Source organism: Ctenopharyngodon idella, chromosome 2, assembly GCF_019924925.1.
Source record: "Ctenopharyngodon idella isolate HZGC_01 chromosome 2, HZGC01, whole genome shotgun sequence".
NCBI classification, from domain to species: Eukaryota; Metazoa; Chordata; class Actinopteri; order Cypriniformes; family Xenocyprididae; genus Ctenopharyngodon; species Ctenopharyngodon idella.
In genome coordinates this window covers 42,062,517-42,085,658 of record NC_067221.1, presented here as the reverse complement: position 1 = coordinate 42,085,658, position 23,142 = coordinate 42,062,517, and the positions used below count along the sequence as shown (strand labels likewise).

The following is a 23,142-nucleotide window of genomic DNA, read 5'->3' as shown; positions in this document are numbered from 1 at the left end:
AAAAAAGAAAAAAATGAAATTTAAAAAAAATAATAAATGTTTTTATTAATTCAATTAATTAGAATTTAATTAAGCCATTAAAATTGAATCCAGAAATGGAAACTAAAAACAGAAAACAGATTTTGGTAAAAAAAAAAAAAAAAAGGAAAAAAAAAAAGGGTCCTAAAAATGTAATTTTTGTTAATTTTTTTTATAAATTGTTGTTAAATTGTATAAGTTTTATGATTTCAATTAATTAGACATGTTTTTTGATTACTAAAATTTAATTTAACCATTAAAATGGAGTCCAAAAAATTTAAAACGCGATAAAAATGGAATCCAGAGAAATTAAAACGGAAAAAACTGAATTTGTAAAAAAATAAAATAAAAAATTTAAACGGGTTTCGTAGGGCCCTATCATTCACTTCAACTGTATAGACAAAAAACTTTTGTGTTACACAAAAGAAAGTAGTGTCACGATACTGGAATTTCTTACTTGGATACGATACCTTAAAAAGTATCGATATTCGATACAGTTTGATACCACTGGGAAAAAATACTGCATATACTGTCAAACAGATATTTAAAAATAAATAAATAAATAAATTGTCCACGGATCCAAAATAAAGTTACACATGCGTTTTCTTCCCAAACTGTTACAAAACCCGACTGTGTTTACGTTAATACTCGCCAAGATGGGCATTGTGACATTATTTATGTGTGTATTTGAGCGTTAATAAGCCGCAAAAACAGAGCTCAATTTACGTGCGCTTCGGATGTGAGCGCGAAATCTGCGGGAATGAGTAGAATTACGCACAATCCCACTGCGAAATTCAGACCCGATTACAACAACACTATTAAACCGGAGTGAATGAGACGACTGAATGAGAGGAGGAGGGTGCGCGTCAACTCGCAGTGGAGAGTAAAAAAGCGCAGCTGGTATCGGTGTATTGATACTGCCGAAAGGAGTATTGGTATCATTTCAGATACATATCAAAATATCGATATTTTGGACAACACTAAAAGAAACAGACGAGGAGGAGCAAATGATTATTTCTGGGTGAACTATCCCTTTTTAAAAAGCACAAAATATTAATTTGGGCATCATGTGGTTCACTTCTGAGATGAGTGAAATCAGCAGTTTGCAGTGAGATAAAAGCTTCATGATCCACACTGACTTCCTGCTGTGTGAGAGTCTCTGGATGTAAACACAGTCACTGAAGGGTTAAAGTGTCAGTAAACTCTGAGTGAAGCACTAGAACACGATGATTCACACACACAGACACGTTTCCCATCAGGCTGCTGGTGGACACAGTTTGCAGCTGTGGTTTGCCGAGTCTCTTGCCAGCTCATGCAAACGCAATGCAGAATCTCCACGCAATCAACCTCAAACTGCAAGAGAGCGGTGTGACGTAAACTTAAGAGCTGTCAGACAAAACAGAATCTATATTAACGTACAGCAGCCCAAGTCAAGTCCTGCTGGACGTAGAAGGACGTCACGTGTTTTCACAGCAGTGTGACGCGTCTGAACTTCCTAGTTTCATTCTTCAAACGGCTGAGATCAACATGAGGCCCGATTCACCTGCTTGCACTATGCTCTGAAAGCATGCGCGTTTTTGTGAAGAACTTTCGAGAACTACGTCGATAATAATTGCGTCTTTAACGAAACATTCTGTCATTTAGTACCACCGTTTAAACTGCCCTGTCAATCATCTCGTCACAGTTGTGCTGCTTAATATTTTTTTTTAACCTGTGATGCTTTTTTGTAGGATTCTTTGATGAATAAAAAATTAAATAACAGCATTTATTTAAAATAGAAATCTTATGTAACTATATAATTTTCAAAATTTCGGGGTCAGTCCACATCAGAATGACGTAGAGACTTGGGGGTGGGCTCATTTTACTCAGGCAACCAATCAGTCTCTCAGGATCAGTGGAGTGCACAATCGCGAAAGTGAAAGTGCCCTTTGCGCCGGAATGCAATTTCGGCTGCACAACACCCACCTATCAAGCCACACCCTAACAACCATTGTTGAGCACCCTAGCAACCGAAACCCAAAGAGGAGGCATATTTTTAAAATCTGAATGCCATAGAGGCATGAGGGCTGGTTTATATCATTCATACTGGGAAGCAGCCTTTGGAGTATCATCACTGACAGCTGCCAAGCCACTCCCTAGCAACCAAACAGAGTACCCTAGCAACTGTTTAACAAGACCTGTATCTCTGCATCAGAACAGCATATAGACATGGGGGATGGCTCTTTTGACTCATGCTAGCAAACAAGACTTCCAACATGTTACACGTTAATAGTAATTAGCTAAGTATTAAAACATGTCAAAAATGATAACTAAAACGTACTAGCAACATGCTAATCATGTTAGCATCTTGTTAAAACATGCAAGCAACATGCTAATTGTGTTAACATTATGATAACATGCTAATCGTGTTAACATGTGACTAATCATGTTAAATCATGTTAGCAACATGTTAATTGTGTTAGCATCTTGCTAAAAACATGCATGCAACATGCTAATCATGTTAACATCACGCTAACAACATTCTAATCATGTTAACATCTTGTTAACAACTTGTTAATCATGTTAGCATGTGATTAACAAAATGTTAAATCATACTAGCAACATGTTAATTGTTAATTTAACATTATTTTAACACGTTATTTTAACAACATTGACTAGCAAAATTTTAAATCATATTAGCAACATGTTATTTGTGTTAGCATCTTGGTAAAACATGTAAACAACATGCTAATTGTGTTAACATCTTGTCAATAACATGCTAACAACATGCTAATCGTGTTAACATGTTAACAACTTGTTAATCGTGTTAGCATGTGATTAGCAAAATGTTAAATCATACTAGCAACATGTTAATTGTGTTAGCATCTTGCTAAAACATGTAAGCAACATGCTAATTGTGTTAGCATCATGCTAATCATGTTATCAACATGCTAATCACGTTAACAACATGCTAACAACATGCAAATCATTAGTGTGTGACTATAAAAATGTTACATAATGCTAGCAACATGTTCATTGTGTTAGCATCTTGTTAAAAACATGCAAGCAAAATGCTAATTGTGTTAACATCACTCTAGCAACATGATAATCATGTTAGCATCTTGTCAAAAACATGCTAGCAACATGCTAATCGTGTTAACATCATGTTAACAACTTGTTAATCATGTTAGCATGTGATTAGCAAAATGTTAAATCATACTAGCAACATGTTAATTGTGTTAGCATCATGCTAACAGCATGCTAATCATGTTAACAACATGCTAATCACGTTAACATCATGCTAACAACATGCTAATCGTTAGTGTGTGACTAACAAAATGTTACATAATGCTAGCAACATGTTAATTGTTTTAGCATCTTGTTAAAAACATGTAATTGTTAACATCTTGCTAAAACATGTAACATGCTAATTATGTTAGCATTATGCTAACAACATGCTAATCATGTTAACATCTTGTTAAAAACATGCTAATCATGCTAATGACATGCTAATCGCGTTAACATGTGACTGGCAAAATGTTAAATATGTTAACATCACGCTAATGGTGTTACCATCTTGTTAAAAATATGCTAATCATGCTAATGACATGCTAATGGTGTTAACATGTGAACAGCAAAATGTTAAATATGTTAGCATCATGCTAATTGTGTTACCATTTTGTTAAAAATATGCTAATCATGCTAATGGCATGCTAATCGTGTTAACATGTGACTAACAAAATGTTAAATATGTTAGCATCATGCTAATTGTGTTACTATCTTGTTAAAAATATGCTAATCATGCTAGCATATTTTGACTCGAGGCAGTGTAGGTGATAGTGTAGTAGCACACAACAAGCACCACTCACATTTTCTTCACAAAATGTACATATCTAGTTATTTTTGTCATTCAGGATCAGAGAATAATAGCCCCTCCCCCTCCACTTATTAAAGAAAACTGTAACCATCCAACATTCCACACATTGTTTTTCCAGTTAATTAAGTGCATCATCCGGGAATTTTAAAGTGCACTTTTTCTTGTTGGAATTTTCAGTGTGAACTTCTTTGAAGAGACAAACGACAAAACTGAGAATAAACAGAACGTTATCATCCGCTGCTGTGAATGCTGAAATGGTTATCGTTCTAGCTGACGTCAGTTTGACGTGTAATCGATGTGTTAATACACCACATTAAGACAAAATAAGTGTTTGACTTTAATAAAACAAGCCTTGAGTTACACACATCATCACACTAGCAGTAACGATCACCTTCACAGTGAAACACACATCAGCGCGGTTCACGTCTATAAGTGTGTTTCCTGCAGGCAGTTCGCAGACACCTATAAAGGGCCGAACAGATGGACGTCCTGCGGTTAACTCTTCATCACAGCATCATGTGACACAACGGCTCACAAAGACCAGGACAATGTGTGACTCTGACCGGCTGAAAGCGTCTAATGACCACAAACTCTTTCAGGCCTCAGACGAAGAAGTGCGTTTTCATTACTTCATTTCTATTATGCGTGTATGTGTGATTTCTTCTCTGTGAATGCATGCATTTCTCTGTTTTTAAAAGGTATCTAATTACACTGTTGAAGATGTAATTAGTAGCTAGTAATTAATTACTTTTTTAACCCTAGTCCTGCTTTATATTAAATGTCTTTATGTACTAAGTTTTAAATTAATCATTTGACACAATGCACTTATTGTGTACGTTTTTACATATTTAAAAAAAACATGCATGTAATTAATCGCTGTAATGACATTTATAATTACAGTGTCAACACCTTAACACACCCTTAAACCAACCCAAACCTGTCCTAACCTTACCCGTATCCACCTTTGTTTTGCAATACAACACAATAAATACAACAATACAATACGTTTTTTTTATCTTCGTACACCTAATATAAAGGGTGACCTATTCTTTTCTTTATTTTATTTAAAAACGTTTTTATTGCATTTTTCATTTCTTTGACCGTTTTATGATTACTATTTTTTATGCAAAGCACTTACCACTGTCTATATGGGTCATTCTACAGAACTGGTTCAGAGTCAGAGTTGGAAACGTCTTGAAAACAATTAGTCTTTTTCCACAAATTTTGTATTTATGCAAACTGTATAATATCAAAGATACACATTTCTAGTAATTGTACAGTTAATTTCACATTGTATTTTCAGAAAGTTTTGGAATATTTTTCCTCTCTCCAAATTTGTCACTACCGAAACACAATAATAAATAATTTCATAAGAAGGGTCACATTGATCTATTAAGATTTAGTTTACATCTACCTTGTAAATTTATTTTTTGATATTTTTTTTAAAAAAAGTTCACAGGTAAATCAGTAATTTCAATTTGAACAATATTTAAGAGTAATTTATGAATTTTGTTGTATTTTGAATCCGATCTTTCTTTGTAAAAAGCATAAAGTTTATCATACTGATTTCAAAGTAAAGGATTCATTAGTGTGAATATACATTGAACCAAACACTATAATCTTAGTTGATAATTCAATATACTTTATTTTTGACAAAACATCCCATGTTTCCGTCGTGATCGCACGTTTGGTCGTGACAGTAATGTGCTGGTAGTGACCACATCACGTTACAGGATTTTAACTCGCATACTAAAACATATTAAAATACTAATGATTTGCATAACTGTACTAAAATTGTTTATTTCCCCCAAATAAAAGATTATGTTTTCTTTTGTCACTACCAAAACAATGATGTCACTACCGAAACTTCACCACGTTTCGGTAATGACTGTTTTGGTAGTGACATCATTGTTTTGGTAGTGACAAAAGATCACTATTTGTACAATTTTAGTACAGTTGTACAAATCATTAGTGACAATTTTAGATACTTTTGAGCCGCTCAAAGATGATAATCAGCACACGGTTAGCTAGCACAGTTCTGAACAGTTGTACACACATAAAAATTAAATTTTATGGAATAACACCCAAAAAAGTTTGCTTAATTGCAGAAAAAAGGCGTTTGGTAGTGACGTTCCTTAAAGTTCCACACAGATTTTCAGACTTTTGAACACATTTAACTCAAAATGATGGACCTAAAGAGAGGCTATGATATACACACTGTTTCGGTAGTGACATGAAAATATTGGGTTTTTTTTGTTTGTTTGTTTGTTTTTTTGTTTACATAAAGTTTCATGTTTTAAAAATAAAATAAATATTTTTTAACTTCACTTTAAAAAAAAAATATATATATATATATATATTTTTTTTTTTTTAAAAACAACAATGGAAAAAAATGCAAAAATTATTTTAATATCATTTTCACAAGTTGAAATTTAGTGGTTAGGGTTCGGGACAAACACCTCCCAATTGAAAGTACCCAATAAATTATGATTTTATATATATTAAGCTTACTGATATTTTAAATATAATTGTGGGATTCAATAGATAATAAAAGGATAGTAAACATCCAAAATTTGAATACTTAAATGCCTTTTATGGCAGCAGTTTGCACCAATTCTGTAGAAGGGCCCATATATAGTGTAAATAAACTTTGCATTTCCAAAATAAACACTTTTTTCGTTCACTTTGTGAAATTCACCATTCTGCATATTGTCGGTCCTCTAGAGCTCATGAAGATATTTCACACATTCATGTGACGGACAGCTGTCAAATGTACAGTGTTGTAACTCAAAGTCAAACCGCTTAAATACTTTCAGCAAGTGAATGAACGTGCACGAGCGATAAATAATGAGCGCGTTCCGCTTTAAGATGAGGAAGAGGAGGATGAGCGCGACCGGAGGAGGAAGAGCAGCAGCAGCAGCCCGGGACTCTTATTGTGATGCAGTGAACAACAGCAGTTACTAAAGCACTGAAACACAACGACCACCGAATCCTGATATTTCATCACAAACATCACAATAATGTCAATCATCACAGTCATTACCACATCTCTGCAGGATAACAGTCGATCAGCAGAGCCGCTTTCAAACACTCGATCGGACATTTAACAATCGTTCAGCACTTAAAGCCTCTCAACACGTTAGAAAGAATCTGAGTTTGATCAATATTGACAAAACCTGAGACGATGTGACTCAAAGTCTGACTGACTGCGAACTCACCTCAGACACGACAGAGTAAAGTTTACCTCAGTTAACCTTTGTTTACCTCAGGTTTACCTCAGTTTTAGCTTCGTTTACCTCACTTTTACCTCAGTGATTTATGACACATGAACAGACGGACCGTTTTATATCATAAACTACAGAGATCAAAGTCACCTCAACTCAAAACATCAAAGCTGGAACTGTTCGACACAACTTCAGCTTCCACAGCGAAACATTAGTGACTTAGTAAGTTACTAACTAGTGAGTTATGAACCGTGTGTGTGTGAGAGAGGAAGAGGAAGAGGAGCAGCTCGCGGTCAGCGCGGATCCACCGAGCGCTTGAACTCTTTCACGTCACTCACCGGGTCTCGCTGTTAATTCGCACCGCGGCTCTTCCGGGCGGTTCGTCCGGTAATTCACTCGGATAATCCTGGGAAACCCTCTTGCTCTTGTCGCTCGCACCCTCCCCGTGCCGCTCCGCCGCCTCGCTGCCAGATTGTGCCGCTCGCTCGCGCGCACACACACACACACACGCACCGCGGCGTCACCGCACTGCGCATGCGCACTGGAGCTCACCGGGGACCATCATCACCGACATCACCATCGACGTCTTCCTCACACACACCCGAACACAGGTGACCCGCAGCTCAGGTGAACCAGCTCATTACTAGCAGCTTACCATTAACTTCTGACCATTACTGATGATGATGAAGATGATGATGATGAAGACTCTGGAATCACACAATTCATGTGAAGCTGTTCTCTCTTCTCCTGATCTTCATCATCACGATTCTTCTGCTCCACTCACTATTTTGCACGTAGTATGTGTCTCGTTGCCTGTTACCCAACATGCATCATCATGAGCATCAGTCTGTTTCCTAATGTGTGTGTGTGTGAGAGAGATTAGAGATAGAGCTGGTCATGTGATCAGTCCAGTGAAGCTGACCTCAGAGCTGGAATCACTCCACACACACTCACTCACTCACTCACTTACTCACTGACTGACACACACACACACACACACACACACACACACACACACACACACAAGTATATCCGATTGAAACGCTTCTCAATCAAGAACAAATGTAGGGCGGGGCTTGATTTTGATTGGATGGTTGTGGTTTGCTATTTGTGAGTGACAGGTTTCCCCGCCCTCGTCATCAGAGAAGAGAAGAGATTCTGCAAGAGGGAGAAGAAGATATTCTGATTCAAGATTACCAGGAACATGCATTTAAAACAATAATGATGTGCACCGATAAATAATTTAGTTAATAAACACTGCAATATTCCACAAAAAACAAAAACTGTCAATTTTGATTTCATGGGGACTTTAAAAGAAGTTATTTCGAGAAATGTCTGTTTTTGTCTATATAATGAAAGTCGGCGTTCTTCAAAATACCTTCATTTGTGCTTCACAGAAGAAAGAGGTCATACAGGTCTGAAGGTCATCAAGAAAATAAAGACAGAATGATGATTTCTGTGAACTTTAATATGGTTTTGTCTGGATACTGTAACTTCAACACATTATTCATATTTACCTTAAAAATAATGTCTCAGTTCTTTGTGTCACACCATCCTTTATCAGGCCTCAGAAACTAAAGTTCTGAAATACATGTTTGATATACAGGTGTGGTCAGAATTATTGGCACCCTTGGTAAATATAATAAAAGATGACTGTAAAAATAAATCTGCATTGTTTATTCTTTTGATCTTTAATTCATAAAATGAGCAAAAATCTAACCTTTCATTGAAGAATAAGAATTGAAAGTGGGGGAAAATCACATTATGAAGTAAATGTTTTTCTCCAAAACACGTTGGCCACAATTATTGGCACCCTTTTATTCAATACTTTTTGCAACCTCCTTTTCCCAAGATAACAGCTCTGAGTCGTCTCCTATAATGCCTGATGAGTTTGGAGAACACCTGACAAGAGATCAGAGATCATTCCTTCATACAGAATCTCTCCAGATCCTTCAGATTCCCAGATCCATGTTGGTGCTTCTTCTCTTCAGTTCACTCCACTCATTTTAGGGATTTTGATGTTTGTGTTGGATCATTGTCCTGATGGAAGAACGGCCCATTATTGGATTTCTAGCAGAAGTGGTCAGGTTTTGATTTTTTATCTGTTAGTATTTGATAGAGTCCATGATACCATGTATCTGAAGAAGATGTCCAGGAGCTCCAGCAGACAAATAGGCCCACAACATTAAAGATCCAGCAGTATATTTAACCGTGGGCATGGGGTACTTTTTATCCATGTGTGCACCAAACCCATCTGGTGGGTTTGCTGCCAAAAAGCTCTTTTTTAGTTTCATCGGACCATAGAAGCCGGTCGTGATGAAGTTCCAGTCGTGTCTGACAACTGAATATGCTGGAGACTGTTTCTGGATGAGAGAGGAGGATTTTTCTTGAAACCCTCCTGAACAACTTGTGGGGATGTAGGTGCTGTTTGATCATTTTTTTAGGCTTTCTGAGACTCAAGACTCAACTAATCTCTGCAGTTCTCCAGCTGCAGTGGTGGACGAAGTACACAAATCAAGTACTTGAGTAAAAGTACTTGATAATGCATTAAAAAGTAATGCATTAAAGCATTTCAGTGGACTTAAACAGATCGTCCTTTACAGCAGATTTAGTTCAAAAACAACTGACAGTTGTGACCTAAATATGATTTTCAGTTACAATAATTAATCCTAAAATTCAACATTAGCATTCTAACTTACTTTTCACCATCAGTCGCGCGCGCACTCGAGGATCCTCCAGTTCTTGGCTAATTTTCAGATTTGTAAATTCATTCACTGGAGAGTCGCTCTGAACGAATCATTGAATCAGTTTGTTGTCGAGAACAGCTGCAATAAGATCAGTCCAATTCGCGAATGAATTGTTGATGTGATTTGTGAACCGATTTAACAGGATGATTGAAAAGAATCAGTTCGTGCACGAATCGGACACCGCTTTTGCGTCTCTGAGCATGTGACGATTTCTTCATTTTAAAATAAGGAGTAACGATATGTTTTATGAAATGTAGTGGAGTAAAAAGTACGATCTTATGCTTTGGAATGTAGTGAAGTAAAAGTTCAATACTTGAGTAAAGTACAGATACTTAAAAAAAAAAGTACTTAAGTACAGTAACGAAGTATTTTTAATTCCACCACTGTCCAGCTGTGATCTTTGGAGAGTCTTTGTCCACTCAAACTCTCCTCCTCACTTCACATTAGGGTGATTTAGACACACGTCACTTCCAGGCAGATTTGTAACATCTTTAGTTGATTGGAACTTCTTAATTATTGCCCTGATGGTGTAAATGGGGATTATCAATGCTTTAGATATTTTCTTACAGCCACTTTCTATTTTGTGAAGCTCAACAATCTTTTGCTGCACATCAGAACTATATTCTTTGGCTTTTCTCATTTTGATGAAAGATTAAGGGAATTTGACCTTTGTGTTTCCTCATGTTTGTACTCCTGTGGAACAGAAAGTCATGGCTGGACAATGTTCATGATCACCCTGATGTGCTAAAAAAATGTAAATATGGATGGGAAAATACTTCAGATATTTTACTCATAGGAGTGCCAATAATTGTGTCCAACGTGTTTTGGAGAAAAACATTTATTTCATAATGTGATTTTCCCCCATTTTCAATTCTTTTCCTTCAATGAAAGGTTAGATTTTTGCTAATTTTATGAATTAAAGATCAAAAGGATAAACAATGCAGATTTATTTTTACAGTCATCTTTGATCATATTTATCACGGGTGCCAATATTTCTGACCACCACTGTAAGTGCGTTTATAGTGAAATAAATCACACTGCATACTTAGTACACTTCTCCAATTTTATTTAAAAAATGCTGATGATTTTGAAGCAGACACAAAGAAATAATATGAGAGTTTAAAAATACAGTTATTAGAAAGAGCGTCAAGTCGATCATTATCTACCCTACAGAAACAACAGTTCTCATAACCTTTATACAATCTGAGGCTATTCCAAATCAAACAATGACAAGAGATTATAATATTGTTAAATGTGGTATATAAATATTCAAACTTTACAAAATTTAATAAATGTATCTGTTGTTAAAACTACAGAAGAAAAGAGGTAAATACTTTTAAAAGAAAAGACTGTTTGTACAATAAAAGATGAGACGTGCAGGTACAAAACAAAAGTCTTCCGAGCTGAAAATGAGACTGAAGTCGAGTGTGTGTGTGTGTGTGTGTGTGAGAGATCATGTAAAAATATGAAAGCATAGAAAAGTTCAGTAAGTGACCGCCGTTCACAAACACTCGATGAAAAGATTCTAAAGCAAACGATTCAGACTGAAGATTCTGAAAATAAACGCTGCCCTCTGCTGGACATTGATCCCGTTTAAACACCAGGACATTTTCACCACAAAATAAGGAAAACATTTCTTCAAATTCTCATTTCTTGTCATGAAAGCGAGGCCTGCTTTAGGACCGTTTAAGAACGGGTTCAGATGTGACTGTAATCACATAAATACTGCCGAGATTTATTTAAACCAGCGTAAATTAAAGTACAAACACTACCATGACGTATAAATAATCTAAATAAATGTCAACAAAATTAAGATTATAATGAGAATTTAGGGGTTAAATGTCATGAAAATAACGTCACAATACTTGCTGCTTTTGAATATGAAATGTTTTATTTTGTGGTGAATATGTTCTCAACAGGTTTATATGAATTTTAATGTGACGGGCAGAATCAATCAGATCGATCCTCGCACACGACAAACCGACATACGTGAGCTAAACCGCTCTGCTGAATCAGGAACGTCATGTGACTTCATTAAATCAAATACAGCGTTCGCTAGCGCTCAATCGAGTGTCCGGCGTCCATCTTCTCAAACGTCCCCAAAGATTCGTAAACCGTGAGCCAAACTCAATAAGTTAAAATCTGAATAATACAGGATAGAGATCTGCAGGTCAAAGGCAGCTCGTCTCGCTCGTCCACCGCCAGCGTGTGTGTGTGAGTGAGTGTGTGTGTGTGTGTGTTTAAAGCAGGCTCGCCAGGCTTGTTGTGGGTCCATTCTGAGCTTGAATCTGCACAGGAGGAGGGCCGTCCGTCCACTGAAACACAAACACACGAATATTCAGAACAAATCAAATATGTGCAAACGTACCATGAGATATTCCTCAAATTAAACATGAAATCTCAAAACGTGTCAGCTGACTCCTCTCAGTAATGATGCTGCGAACGACTGATGAAGAAACAAAGCTTTTTGAAACTCTGAATCAATCGGTTCTCAAAATGATTCACTGTTTTGAATCGCTCTAAACGGCACACGCTGGCGACTCCTGCTGGTCAGAAGAGTGGAAATGAAAACGTGCATAAAAACACCAACATCTACAAATGTTTTATTGAAAATGTAACAACGAATCTTTCATATGAAGTGCCAGTATAATACATGTTATTTTATTAAATTGTAGGGCTTGTTTTGTTTGTTTATGAAGTTTGATTAGGCCAATAAGTGCCACAGAATTGTGGCTTTTGAAATTTATAAAATCGCAATTTACAAAAAATAAAGTTAGAATTGTAAGATTTAAACTCACAATTCTGACTTTTTTTGAGTTTATATCAGTTCTGAGAAGCAAAGTTACAATTGTGACAAAGTCGCAATAAACTTTAAAATTTTTTTATTCTGTGGCAGAAACGTACGGAAGAGGATTAGGGCCAAGCAATAATAAAAAAATAAAACCATCTCAAGATTAAAGTCATTATAATGCAAGATTAAACTCGTTAAATTGAGGGGGAAAAAAGGCAAAATACAATGTTAAGAATAAAATCATTAAATTTTGAGAATAAAGTCATGTTTCGAGAAAAAAGTCTTTAAACTGAGAAAAAAGTCGTTGCTTTTTGAGAAAAAACTCGTAAAATTTCGAGAGGAAAAAAAAAAAAATAATATATCAAACTCAGACTTTTTTCCTCTAAATTTAAGGAGTTTTTTCTCAAAAAGTGACATTATTCTCAAAATGTAATGGTTTTATTCTCAACATTGGATTTCGACTTTTTTAATCTCGGATTATAATGACTTTAATCTTGAGATTTATTTTTTATTGTTTTATTATTGCTTGGCCCTAATCCTTTTCCGTAGAAACGGGCTTCCATAATTCTTCCTTTTTATTATACAAATGTGTGCTCAGAAATACATAAAACTGATCAGAGATCAGGTAAAAACCATATAGACGTCTCGTTTACTGAAATCACGTGACTTCGGCAAATTGATGATTCTGAATAAATGATTCACAAGGATTCGAAGCTTCACGAAGCAGTGTTTCCATCAGTAGAGCAGTTGGACACGGTGACGGTGTGTGTGTGAGTGTGTGGTGAAGGCTGCGTACGCTGATGAGGTTGTGTTCGGGCAGACTGCAGGCGGCGATGTGATCCTGCAGGAGCTGCTGGGAGAAGTTCTGGTGCATCTGCGCAGCCTCGTGCGCGTCCATGGAGTTCCCACAGGCCTTGTTGAGATCTGGACAGAGAACACAATCTGAGCTCAGAGCCGCCGCACCACACACACAGATGTCCAGAAGAGCTCCTGTGCGTGTTCGGTGAGACAGGAAGTCACTCACCCTTCAGCAGAGCCGAGGACCAGAGCTGCACGGACATGTCCGGGATCTTACTGGCCAACTGCATCGCTGGAACCACCATGTTGTTGCTCTCCTGAACACAAACACACATGAGCAGCAGTTCTGGAGGAATGGCTGACGGTTAGTGTTTCAACCTCTCACATGACCAGGGTTATTATCCTTAACTAAAACAAACAAACCTTCCTGCTAGCTGAAATCAATATATAAATATTAATTGAAAAACAAAGACTGAAACAAAAATATATTACACCTAAAGAGCAAAAAAAACAACAAAAAGACTAATAAAATAACAGAAGCACATAATGAAATTAAACAAAAATTAACATGAAAATTAAAAATATAAATACTAATAAACACCCAATTTATACACTGAAACATTAAAATTATACATTTAAAATTAGTTTCTTTTAAGTTACATTATTTTTTTTCCTACTCACTAATGTACTTTTAAATGTATTTATATTTATTTATATTTGTACTTATTTTAATCTAATCAATTTTTAATCAATTTAATACATCAATAACAAAGTAATATTTTTTTTTAATTTTAATCACATTTTTCAATTATTTTAATCTAATTTATTTATTTTAATCTCATTATTTATTACATTTTTTATTACACAGTATAATATAACATGTATAGGTGGGTCATATGGTGTGTGTGTGTGTGTGTGTGTGTGTGTGTGTGTGTGTGTGTGTGTGTGTTACCCTGTGGTTCCCCAGCACGTAGAATATGTGTCCCAGCAGCACCAGAGAGCAGGCCGTCAGACGGTTCAGATCCTCGGCGTTAGACATCTTCAGCGTCTCACGCAGGAATCGCCTACGCGCACAGACACACAGACACACACACACACACACACACACACACACACACACACACACACACACACAGGAGAGACGGTCAGATCATCAGCATCAGTGACACACTCACACACCTCACTCACTCACTCACTCACAGGAAGAGGAAACTCACTTGGCTTCATTGTAGCGTCCCTGGAAGAAGGAGAGCAGCCCGCGGATGTAGAAGGCCGCTGCGCGCAGACAGTGAGAGCTAGAAAAAGAGTCCCGAAACATGCGTTCAATTTGTGGCTTCACAGTAATAAACAGTAAAATAACAGAATCAATGATTCAAACTTCATCAAATATGAGACAAATTCAGATTCAGCTGTAAAGCAGCTCCACAGAAGACAATAGAGTCACTATTCAGATCAATTCAGTTCAGATGAAGCTTCTCATCCAATCAGAATCAGTTAAGTCTGAAACCATTTTATAATATCAGTTGCTGTTTTGAATTCAAGCGGTGTCTTTTTACATATTCACTCATTCGTTAGGAATCATCTGCTAAAAATCACTATACTTCAGTCTAATGAGTCTGTATATGATCAGCTTTACCTGACGGGGAAGTTGTGGTCCGGGTTTATCCGCTCTAATAGACTGTACAGCTGCACAAACGAAGGGACAAGAAGAAATCAGGGTCATTAGTCATTGATTATTATTGACAATTAAAGGATTAGTTCACTTTCATATAAAATTTTCCTGATAATTTATTCACCCCCATGTCATCCAAGATGTTCATGTCCTTCTTTCTTCAGTCGAAAAGAAATTAAGGTTTTTGATGAAAACATTCCAGGATTTTTCTCCTTATAGTGGACTTCAATGGCCTCCAAACAGTTGAAGGTCAAAATTACAGTTTCAGTGCAGCTTCAAAGGGCTTTAAACGATTCCAGACGAGGAATAAGGGTCTTATCTAGTGAAAACATCGGTCATTTTCGAAAAAATACAAATGTATATGCTTTATATAAACAAATGATCGCCTTCCAAGTGCTTCTGCCAAAACCATACTTTCGTATTCTTCAAAAAGCTTATGCTGTATGTCCTACGCCTTCCCTATTCAGCTGACGGAAAAAATGTAACTGTCGCTGCGTTCGTTACGTAAGTTGAGTAGGGAAGGCGTAGGACATACAGCGTAAGCTTTTTGAAGAATACGAATGTACGGTTTTGGCGGAACCACTTGGAAGGTGATCATTTGTTTATATAAAGCATATACATTTGTATTTTTTCGAAAATGACAGATGGTTTCTCTAGATAAGACCCTTATTCCTCGTCTGGTATCGTTTAAAGCCCTTTGAAGCTGCACTGAAACTGACATTTTGACCTTCAACCGTTTGGAGGCCACTGAAGTCCACTATAAGGAGAAAAATCCTGGAATGTTTTCATCAAAAACCTTCATTTCTTTTCAACTGAAGAAAGAAAGACATGAACATCTTGGATGACATGGGGGTGTGTAAATTATCAGGAAAATTTGATATGAAAGTGAACTAATCCTTTAATAAATCAAATAAATTCCACAATGACTAACCTCTTGATGTCTGTTGCCCTCTCTGATGTACACACTCGCCAGATTAGTCACGATGAACGTCCACAGCTCCTGATGCGTGGTGAGCTACACACACACACACACACACACACACACACTAATGAGCTCAGCACTGCCATGTTTATCAGAACAGAGCGACAGTAGAGGCTTTACGGCTCTCACCCGCAGTGCTGTAGTGAACTGGGCCTCAGCGTTGTCCATACAGTTCACAGAGATACAGTACAAACCCTGAAACACACCAACATCACATGATCAACACGACACGCATCACAGACCCTACTGAAGAAACAGGACATATCAGCACAAAACTCACATATTCTTCATAGAGCTGCACGATTAATCAATAAAACCCAGCATCTCTTCTCTAATGATGAGGGCGGGGCAACCTGTCACTCACATGAGATCCACCAATAGCAAACCACAACCATCCAATCAATTCCCCACCGAGAAAAAAAAAAAAAAAATCAAGCCCCGCCCTACATTTGTTCTTGTTTGAGAAGCGTTTCACTCGGATATACGACACAATAAGGAAGAAAAGGTAAAGGCAACTTCCCTTTGATGCCGACTTTAATGGCTCCCTGCAGTTTCCAATCAAAATAATAATGTTTTAATGTTTGAAAATGAAGAAATGAAGAAGCCACTATTGTTTCTGTTAGTTTTCATCATCTTTATTATTATTCTTCCCAAATGGGAGTCAATGGCAGCCATATCAACGGAACATGAGAAAATTATGAAATTTGGCACAATTGTTTAGATAGTAGTGAATAGTGATTTAACCAATTTTGGAGTCTCTATGACCAACTCTATAGCGCCACCACCAGTTCAAAAATTCTGGCAGTGGCCATTTTGAAAAGTACAAACATTCAGTTTTTTTGCTATTCCTTCAAATTTTCTCCAATTCGTACAAAAATTGACTCAGATGATCTTTGGACCGAGCCGCACAGAAATGACTGAGCATATTTTTTTTTATTCATCTTTGTTGCAAATTTAACAAGGTCGGCCCGAAATTGGTTCAGAGGCTGTATTTCGGCCAAACTTTGAGCAATCGAAACGAAAATTGGTACACTTCATCAGATCCATGATCTGAGGGTCCATGTCAAATTTGGGAACAGTGCCACCTACAGGTCATGAGATCTGAAAAATTGAATTTGATCTGAAAATTATGAAAATCATCTTGGTGTCTATGGATTCCTTGTGTCATGCCAATTCCAGGGATACCATTGGACCGACATTTTGAATTTTGTCAGAAATTGCATTCTCTTTTAAACTATTTGACATATCAGCACAAAATTCTTTAATTATCATCATCATCATCATCATCATCATGTCCTGAAGGTACCTGAGAAGTTTGAACAGCGCCACCTAGTGTTCCAGAGATACAAGGATTTTTGCACAAATGTTTATAACTTTTGAAAACATTGTCCAAATTTGTTTTCTCTGTCGTTTGGTTACCTGGCTAATGCTGATTCTGATGATGTATCATTTGCCATTTTCCTTAAATGTGCCTGTCCACCATATTGAAGTAAATGAAAAACAGTTTTTCCTTCTACTCCTCCTACAAATTGTCCAAAATCAACTCCGATAATCTTTGGACCGAGCTGCACAGAAATGACTGAACGGATATTTTTGATATTCGCTACCGTTCCCGAGATATTCGTCTCTGAATGTGGCCTTGCTTGTGTTTGTTGTCTTATGCTAGGCAGCTTAGCATGCTAATTGGTTAGTTGTAAAAGTTGCTTCTGAGAATGATCTCATCTGAACTTAAATATAAAATGTAGTGCATTTTTTTAAATAAAAATTCTTCATTTTGAGTTGATTTTCACTTGAACTACTAAACTTCGGCATCTGGGTGAAAACACATCTTCACATGGCAAGATGAGTGACAGGCGCCTGACACAGAGACAGTGGGTTTGTGTCCAGTATGGGACAACTTTACAAAATTGTGTATAAAAGTTGTGTCATTTAGATTCCTTTATTATCCTGATAAGTATTGTACTAGTCTTTCTTCCTCCAGGATTAGAAATGTGTTTTTGTTCATTCTCATCTAAACTTCTTTTCATTTTGAGAACATTCTCACCTGTACTTCTATACTTCATTTTTTGCTGTTTCCCTCTTGAGGTTTGTCCCCCGTATCGCTGCTTGCAGCTATACTATTAGTATTGTAATTTTACTGTTGTAATGTTAAAAAAAAAAAAAAAAAAAAAAAACTTAATTTTTTTTAAATTTTATTTCACAGTGAAATATTATTTAGAAATTTTTTATTTTTATTTATTAATAAAATAATAATAATAATTTTAATCAGTTAAAAAGATTTTGGCCAAATGTACCAGCCCTAAATATAAGCACATCAAATGTTTTTTTTTTTTTTTTTTTAAATCGCATTTTAAATCACAATTGCAATTTTACCAAATCGTGCAGCCCTAATTCTTCATGTAAATAAGTGTCTCAGCACAGTTAGTGTTTTCCTCACCAGCAGCGTGTGAAGCTGAGCGGCGTGATTGGAGAAGAGCCGTGGAGACTGCTGACACAGCTGACACACCTGAGAGATCTGTCAACACACACACACGTGTTACACAGCACACAGTCATCAGAAGCAACACGCTGCAGTGTCGATCACACACACACACACACCTCCTGCAGCGCCGTGGCCTTGTGTCCCGTCACCAGACGACACATGATGATGTGCTCCAGCAGAATGACTTGAAATGACGACAGGATGGGGCTGCAGTCCAGCACTGGCAAACACACAGAAACATCAGTCATCACACACACACACATCAGCATCTCTGAGTGTCTGTGTGTGTTCAATCATGTGACCAGACTCACTCTTGAGCTTCTCTAACTGCATGAGGGCTTTATCAGTGTATTTCTGGGCCTTCTCCAGGTATCCGGCCTGCATTGAGTGCATGACCGTCACCTGAAACAATCACACACACAGCCATCAACTCGGTGAAGGATAAAACAGTTGTCTAAATTCTCAGAGTCAGAGATGAAGATGTCACTCACCAGATAGACAAGGACACACATGTGCTCCTTGGGCAGCCAGTGGAAGAGGTCGGCCGAGTTACTGGGCAGGATTTCATCATCATGGAGTGTGGAGATGGTCTGGATGCACTGCTGGAGCTGCTTCAGACACGGCTTTACGCTTTTCACCTGCACACAGCATCACAGCACGCTCAGTTCAACACCACTGACAGCATTCACTGCCGTCTGCCGGCTCTAATGCAACCAAACACGAATCCTTCAATCCTGAAGCATGCGTGATGCTTGCGGTGTTTTCAGCCTCTGTCGCATCACTATACGAGGACATGAATGCATAACCTTTGTCTCCAGAGCCGCTCAGAGTCACTTCATCAGCATTTTACAGTTTCATTTGAGAAAAACTATCATCATATCATAAATACACAGAAACTCAAAGGTCTTCACTGCAACCCGTCAAAATAAAAGTTCGGTTTAACTTGAAGAAATTCTGACAGAAATATATTACTGTTGTACAGTAGAATTTAGCTATGTCTCAGTGTAATAATGCTACTAACACTAATAATAATAATAATAATAAATTATTAAAACTTTATTTTAAGGAATAATCACAATTTTTCATCCATGTTTTAATTTTAGCAGTAAAGCTCTGTTGTGCAGCACTTTGTTTGACAAAAAAAGTTTGTTAGGATTAAAAGATATTTTTATGAAATTTTATTTAAAAATATTAAAAATATTTCATAGAAATGATTAAAAAAAAAAAAAATTGTTTTAATGAATTCAATTAATTTGACATGCTTTGTGATTATTAAAATGTAACCATTAAAATTGAATCCAGACAACTTAAACAGTAAACACAGAATTTGGTAAAAAAAATAAAATAAAATGGAATTTGAGAAAAAAGCCCTAAAAACTTATTTTTTGTTAAACTTTTAATAAGTTGTTTTTAAATTGTATAAGTTTCATGATTTCAATTAATTAGACATGCTTTTTGATTACTAAAATTTAATTTAAAGATTAAAATGGAACAGACAACTTAAAACAGAAAACAGAATTTGGTAGAAAAAAAATAAAACGGATTTCATAGGGCACTAAAATGTAATTTGTTAAACTTTTAATAAGTTGTTTTTAAATTGTATAAGTTTCATGATTTCAATTAATTAGACATGCTTTTTGATTACCAAAATTTAAACATTAAAAACATTAAAAATTTAAACGAAAGAAATTAAAATGAAAAAAGAAAAAAAAACAAAACAGAAAAACTCAGTCGGACATGTTCATCATTCTGCATCTGCATATTGTCGGACCTCTAGAGTTCATTGCAAATATTTTATACATTTAATGTTTGATTTTATACACCAGTGTCAAACAGACTCATTTTATCAGCTTCTGTTAGCTCAAGCACAGAATCTCAGTGCATTTGTCAATGAAATACAGCTCAAAATCAATTCTGTTTGTGTCAGAGAGAAATGTTTGAGCTGTGAAGGTTGGAAGGAGCGACACTCACCTGTCCGGCGTCCAGGTAATGCGTCACCTGCAGCACCAGGAAGAAAACACGCAGGGACTCCTTCTGGATGGGGTTTCCCTGCCAGGTTTCCACGATCTGCCCACACAGCGTAAGGAGCGGATGAACCTCCTGCAGCTTACGCTCCATCAACAGCAACTACAAACACGGAGAGTGATTCAGCAGTGCTTTCACACAGGTCACATGACCAGAGAAGCCATTCGAGCCAGTATTAGCTGATGTATTGTAGAGCGAGTGAACACTGATACTCACCATGCCTTTGCTCAGCAGGAAGAGCGCTCTGTGAAAATAAAGTTTAATCGTTAACATGTCAGTGAAATTGAACGTCAATGTCTCAAATGCATGTGATGTTCTGAAAGTCACCTGGTGTATTCAGATCCCACGACTCTGGCATATTCAGCGCCGACTCCCAGCAGATCACAGGCCGACACCAGATCCTTCTCTAGTGTGTGAAGTTGCTGTAGAGAAACAGAAACACCCTCGTGCTGTTAGAATGACGTCGCTCCCGTTCAACCAAGAAGGACTGGCTTGTTTGAGATTCATCAGCACACGTCTTTACAACTTTCATCAGACTTGCATTAGGGGGGTTGAAATTATTCGTTTCTACGATGCGGACGTGGACGATTCAATGTAGTAACGGAGCATAATCGATTATAACCTGCTGACGTTTCTCTGACGTCATTCGTCACATACGCACTTCTCACGCTAGTGTAAAAGAGGTGAAAACAAACAAAAGTGAGCAATTAAAATGTGTGTATGTGTGAAAGAGAGTGTGTATGCGAGTGTGCGTGCGAGTATGTGTGAGAGAGTGTGTGCGAGAGAGTGTGTGCGATAGCAAGTGTGTGTGAGTGTGTGCATGTGAGTGTGTGAGAGAGTATGTGCAAGTGTGTGTGTGTTTGAGAGAGCATGTGTATGTGTGCGTGTGAGAAAGCGTGTGCGTGAGAGACTGAGTGTGTGAGAGCGTGTGAGTGTGAGAGCGCGTGTGTGAGTGAGAGCACGTGTGTGAGTGAGAGCACGTGTGTGAGTGAGAGAGCTTGTGCCAGTGTGTGAGTGAGAGTGCGTGTGTGTGTTTTAAACAGCATGTGTGTGTGCGTGTGAGCGCAAGTTTAAGTGTGTGCGAGAGAGCGTGTGTGAGAGAGCGTGTGTGAGAGAGCGTGTGTGAGAGAGCATGTTTATGTGTGCGAGTGTGTGAGAGCGTGAGTGTGTGAGAGAGAGTGTGCGTGCGAGTGTATGTGTGTGTGAGAGAGCGCGTGCTGCGAATGTGTGTGAGAGAGTGAGTGTGTGTATGTGCGTGCGTGTGTCAGAGAGCATGCATATGAGTGTGCGTGCGTGTGTGCGCAAGCGAGCGTGAGAGTGAGTGAGTGTGTGAGCAAGTGTGTGTCTGCGAGTGTGTGTGATCGTTATTGTAACTCAAGTATACTTGACAGTTTCATGCTCTTTTAGTATTTACTAGTGTTTATTAGCTCTAAACGCTCCGGTCATCTGCTGTGTTCAGACTTCAGTTTTGTTTGATGTTTGCTACATTCAGGAAGTGTTCTTTCTTGGAGCAGACAAAATAAAACAGAGTTCATATATCTGACTGCTTGCATTCATTGACGAAAATGTAGCCGTGTGCAGTAATACTGAAAAATGAGGATGCAATGACGATTGACACCCCTAACTTTCATCAAGTCCCATCATCACACGTGTTTCTTGAAGTGTGTTTCAGGTCGGCTGTAATGAAGAGTTTGACATACCGCCAGCTGAAACAGCAGTCTGCAGTGCCAGTACGGCGTCTGCTGCGAGATCTGGATGGCCTTCCGTAACAGCGGCTTCGCAGAATCAACCAAGTTCTAGAAAAGAGAACAGCAAAACATGTTTTGACATGTTAGCGCATTACACGTCAATGTTCATGCGTTAAATGACTCTTCGTGTGTGTGATCTGTAGAGAGGATTCACATACAGGACGTCATGAATTAATGTGGACTGATCTGATTGGTTTGCAATCAAACAGATGCTCAATTCAATTTATCAATTAACAATACATAGCTTTACAGAAAATGCTTGTTTGACACTCATGTGAGCTGAATCTCACCTGCTGGCAATAAAGCTCTGACAGGAGACTCGCCGCCTCGAATTTAACATCCTCAAACTGCGCTACCTGCACACCTGCGCTAAGGAAAGCTCGAATAAAACATTTATGTGCTGGAGCTCAGATCTGTGAATCAAACATCACAATCTCAACACAATTCAAGTTTGACATTTGTTCATAATGTGGTAAAGGATACTTGCTGTGAGATAAACCACTGAAAGAGAGACAGAAAGAGACATTAAACCATCACAGGGAAATCATAAATCACATTTATAAGTGTCAACAGCAGCGAATCGAAAATAAACACACAGGAAAGAAGAAAAACACAAGAGCTTCTTTCAGAAGACTCACATTATATATGATTTATAACAATAAGCTGTTAAAATCTATAGCACATTCCATCATTGAATTTGTTAGGGTGAATTAACAAAAACAACCACAATAATAATAATATTATGCCCGGGACTGCGGCCTTGTCGCTCGGCTGACGCCTCGGGCTTTCCTGCGCTCTC

The 23,142-nt window shown here is 37.5% G+C and overlaps 2 protein-coding genes across 12 annotated transcripts in view; both read right to left on the bottom strand.

Moving 5' to 3' along the window:
• LOC127496267 (transcriptional repressor p66-alpha-like) overlaps positions 1–7,826 on the bottom strand; it is a 30,532-nt gene extending 22,706 nt beyond the window's left edge. Inside the window, exon 1 of one of the 4 annotated variants that reach the window (XM_051864101.1) lies at positions 7,437–7,826. The gene's annotated coding sequence lies outside the window, so the exon portion shown is untranslated. The remainder of the gene's footprint in view (positions 1–7,436) is intronic. The other 3 variants (XM_051864091.1, XM_051864073.1, XM_051864109.1) reach the window with 3 other exon arrangements.
• The window catches only part of mau2 (MAU2 sister chromatid cohesion factor), a 266,008-nt gene that overhangs the window by 242,516 nt on the left and 350 nt on the right, over positions 1–23,142 (bottom strand). For 7 of the 8 annotated variants that reach the window (XM_051864052.1, XM_051864043.1, XM_051864036.1 and 4 more), the window contains exons 2-19: positions 22,827–22,844; positions 22,634–22,699; positions 22,296–22,391; positions 20,923–21,017; positions 20,812–20,839; positions 20,542–20,697; positions 19,062–19,208; positions 18,882–18,972; positions 18,687–18,790; positions 18,526–18,603; positions 16,218–16,283; positions 16,038–16,121; positions 15,071–15,120; positions 14,652–14,729; positions 14,387–14,498; positions 13,661–13,751; positions 13,433–13,560; positions 12,069–12,160 (exon numbers count right to left, since the gene is read on the bottom strand). In XM_051864052.1, the coding sequence (XP_051720012.1) occupies positions 12,086–12,160; positions 13,433–13,560; positions 13,661–13,751; positions 14,387–14,498; positions 14,652–14,729; positions 15,071–15,120; positions 16,038–16,121; positions 16,218–16,283; positions 18,526–18,603; positions 18,687–18,790; positions 18,882–18,972; positions 19,062–19,208; positions 20,542–20,697; positions 20,812–20,839; positions 20,923–21,017; positions 22,296–22,391; positions 22,634–22,699; positions 22,827–22,844 (1,563 nt within the window). In that variant the 3' untranslated portion in view covers positions 12,069–12,085. Of the gene's footprint in view, positions 1–10,894; positions 12,161–13,432; positions 13,561–13,660; positions 13,752–14,386; positions 14,499–14,651; positions 14,730–15,070; positions 15,121–16,037; positions 16,122–16,217; positions 16,284–18,525; positions 18,604–18,686; positions 18,791–18,881; positions 18,973–19,061; positions 19,209–20,541; positions 20,698–20,811; positions 20,840–20,922; positions 21,018–22,295; positions 22,392–22,633; positions 22,700–22,826; positions 22,845–23,142 lie in introns of those variants that run through there. The other variant, XM_051863998.1, reaches the window with a different exon arrangement.